Below are 1,356 nucleotides of genomic sequence, written 5' to 3' on the forward strand. Positions count from 1 at the left end.
TCCAGCTACTCTATCAATTGTGTCGTTTTGTGAGAAAATATGTTCAAGCACAGAGATGCCAGTTTAAGCCTTATATTTAATCATATTAATTCAGTCAAATAATTGCTTTCAAATGAGCAAATTATTGGCTGCTCATTTGACAAATGAGCAAGATTTATTTAAACTTCTATTTAAGAATAATAAAAAAATAACTTGGTGGTGCATATAAACATACTAATATCCTTTCATTATCATGAATTTTCTTTATCATTTAAATTTTCACTTTACATGTCCATATTCCTATAAACTCAGAGAGTACTAGAAATTAACAAGTGAAAATTGTAGGCCTTGTAGCCAACCTTTTAAAGGCTTGGCACACACAAAATTCAATTAAGTCCAGCAAACAAGTATCTAAGGACATTCCATATAAGATGAAAGACTTACATTATTCTTCTTCAAACCTAAAGGCCACTTTGACAAACCCATGTATGTTTCCATAATCCTCATCAATGCAATTCCACAGTGCAAATGATTAATATCTGTAGACTTCCAAGGAGAATCAATTGCAGCATGCTCCATGCGCTTGATATCGCTTGACAACACAGAGCTCTGTACATTTCCTTCATATTGCATAAAATTGCAAAATGCACTTCTCTGAAAATAAACATGTCAAATGAGAAAAGATAATAGATATTTATAAAATCTAATCATTTTACTGAAATAAGCAAACATAATGTTAATAGAAATTAACTTTTAAACCGTACCAAATGTTTTAAAAGCTGTGTGTGATCTCCGGAATCTTCACTATAATCAATAACCTCGATATTACCATGCTCTGTGGTAGTGTTGAAACATACCAAGTAATAATGATCTCTTTCGTAAACTAGGAAGAAGAAAAGTTGAATGTCCTTCTTTGGGACAACAGTTTGGCTGTATAACTTCTCAGCAACCTCACGAAACATAGCATTCCGATGACTAACAGAATCAATCTCATAATGAACAAGACAATCCTACATGTTTTAAAAAAATATTTAATACAACAGGAATATTGTAAAATACTTCAATAAAACAAAATAAATTAAAGAATATGAACTTACAGTAGCAGTAAGATTAAAAAAGAAACGAGCAGGAGAACTTGAGTCTCTAAATTTCTCATTATAATTCAAAGTACTACACCAAGCATTAATGATTTCTAAATCAATTTTAAGGTGAGTATAAAGCTTTTCAAGTTGAAATCTCATGATTTAAACATCATCCTCTCCATTAACTTTGGATAAAAAATACTAGATCACTACATAAAGGAATTAAGAAAGTTAATATCACTAAAGCAAATGTGAATTGGTGTACAAGATAGCAAATTCTATAAAAACAATACTG

At 30.4% G+C, this 1,356-nt stretch overlaps 1 protein-coding gene across 1 annotated transcript; it reads right to left on the reverse strand.

Moving 5' to 3' along the window:
• Window positions 1–390: 390 nt before the first annotated feature.
• On the reverse strand, window positions 391–1,038 carry LOC110706089. Its single transcript, XM_021884006.1, has 2 exons — window positions 744–1,038; window positions 391–633 (listed from the first exon to the last, which is right to left on the reverse strand). Exons 1-2 carry the CDS (start codon window positions 939–941, stop codon window positions 391–393), a joined length of 441 nt encoding a protein of 146 aa, XP_021739698.1. The 5' UTR covers window positions 942–1,038.
• Window positions 1,039–1,356: the final 318 nt, after the last annotated feature.

Source organism: Chenopodium quinoa, unplaced genomic scaffold, assembly GCF_001683475.1.
Source record: "Chenopodium quinoa cultivar QQ74 unplaced genomic scaffold, ASM168347v1, whole genome shotgun sequence".
NCBI classification, from domain to species: Eukaryota; Viridiplantae; Streptophyta; class Magnoliopsida; order Caryophyllales; family Amaranthaceae; genus Chenopodium; species Chenopodium quinoa.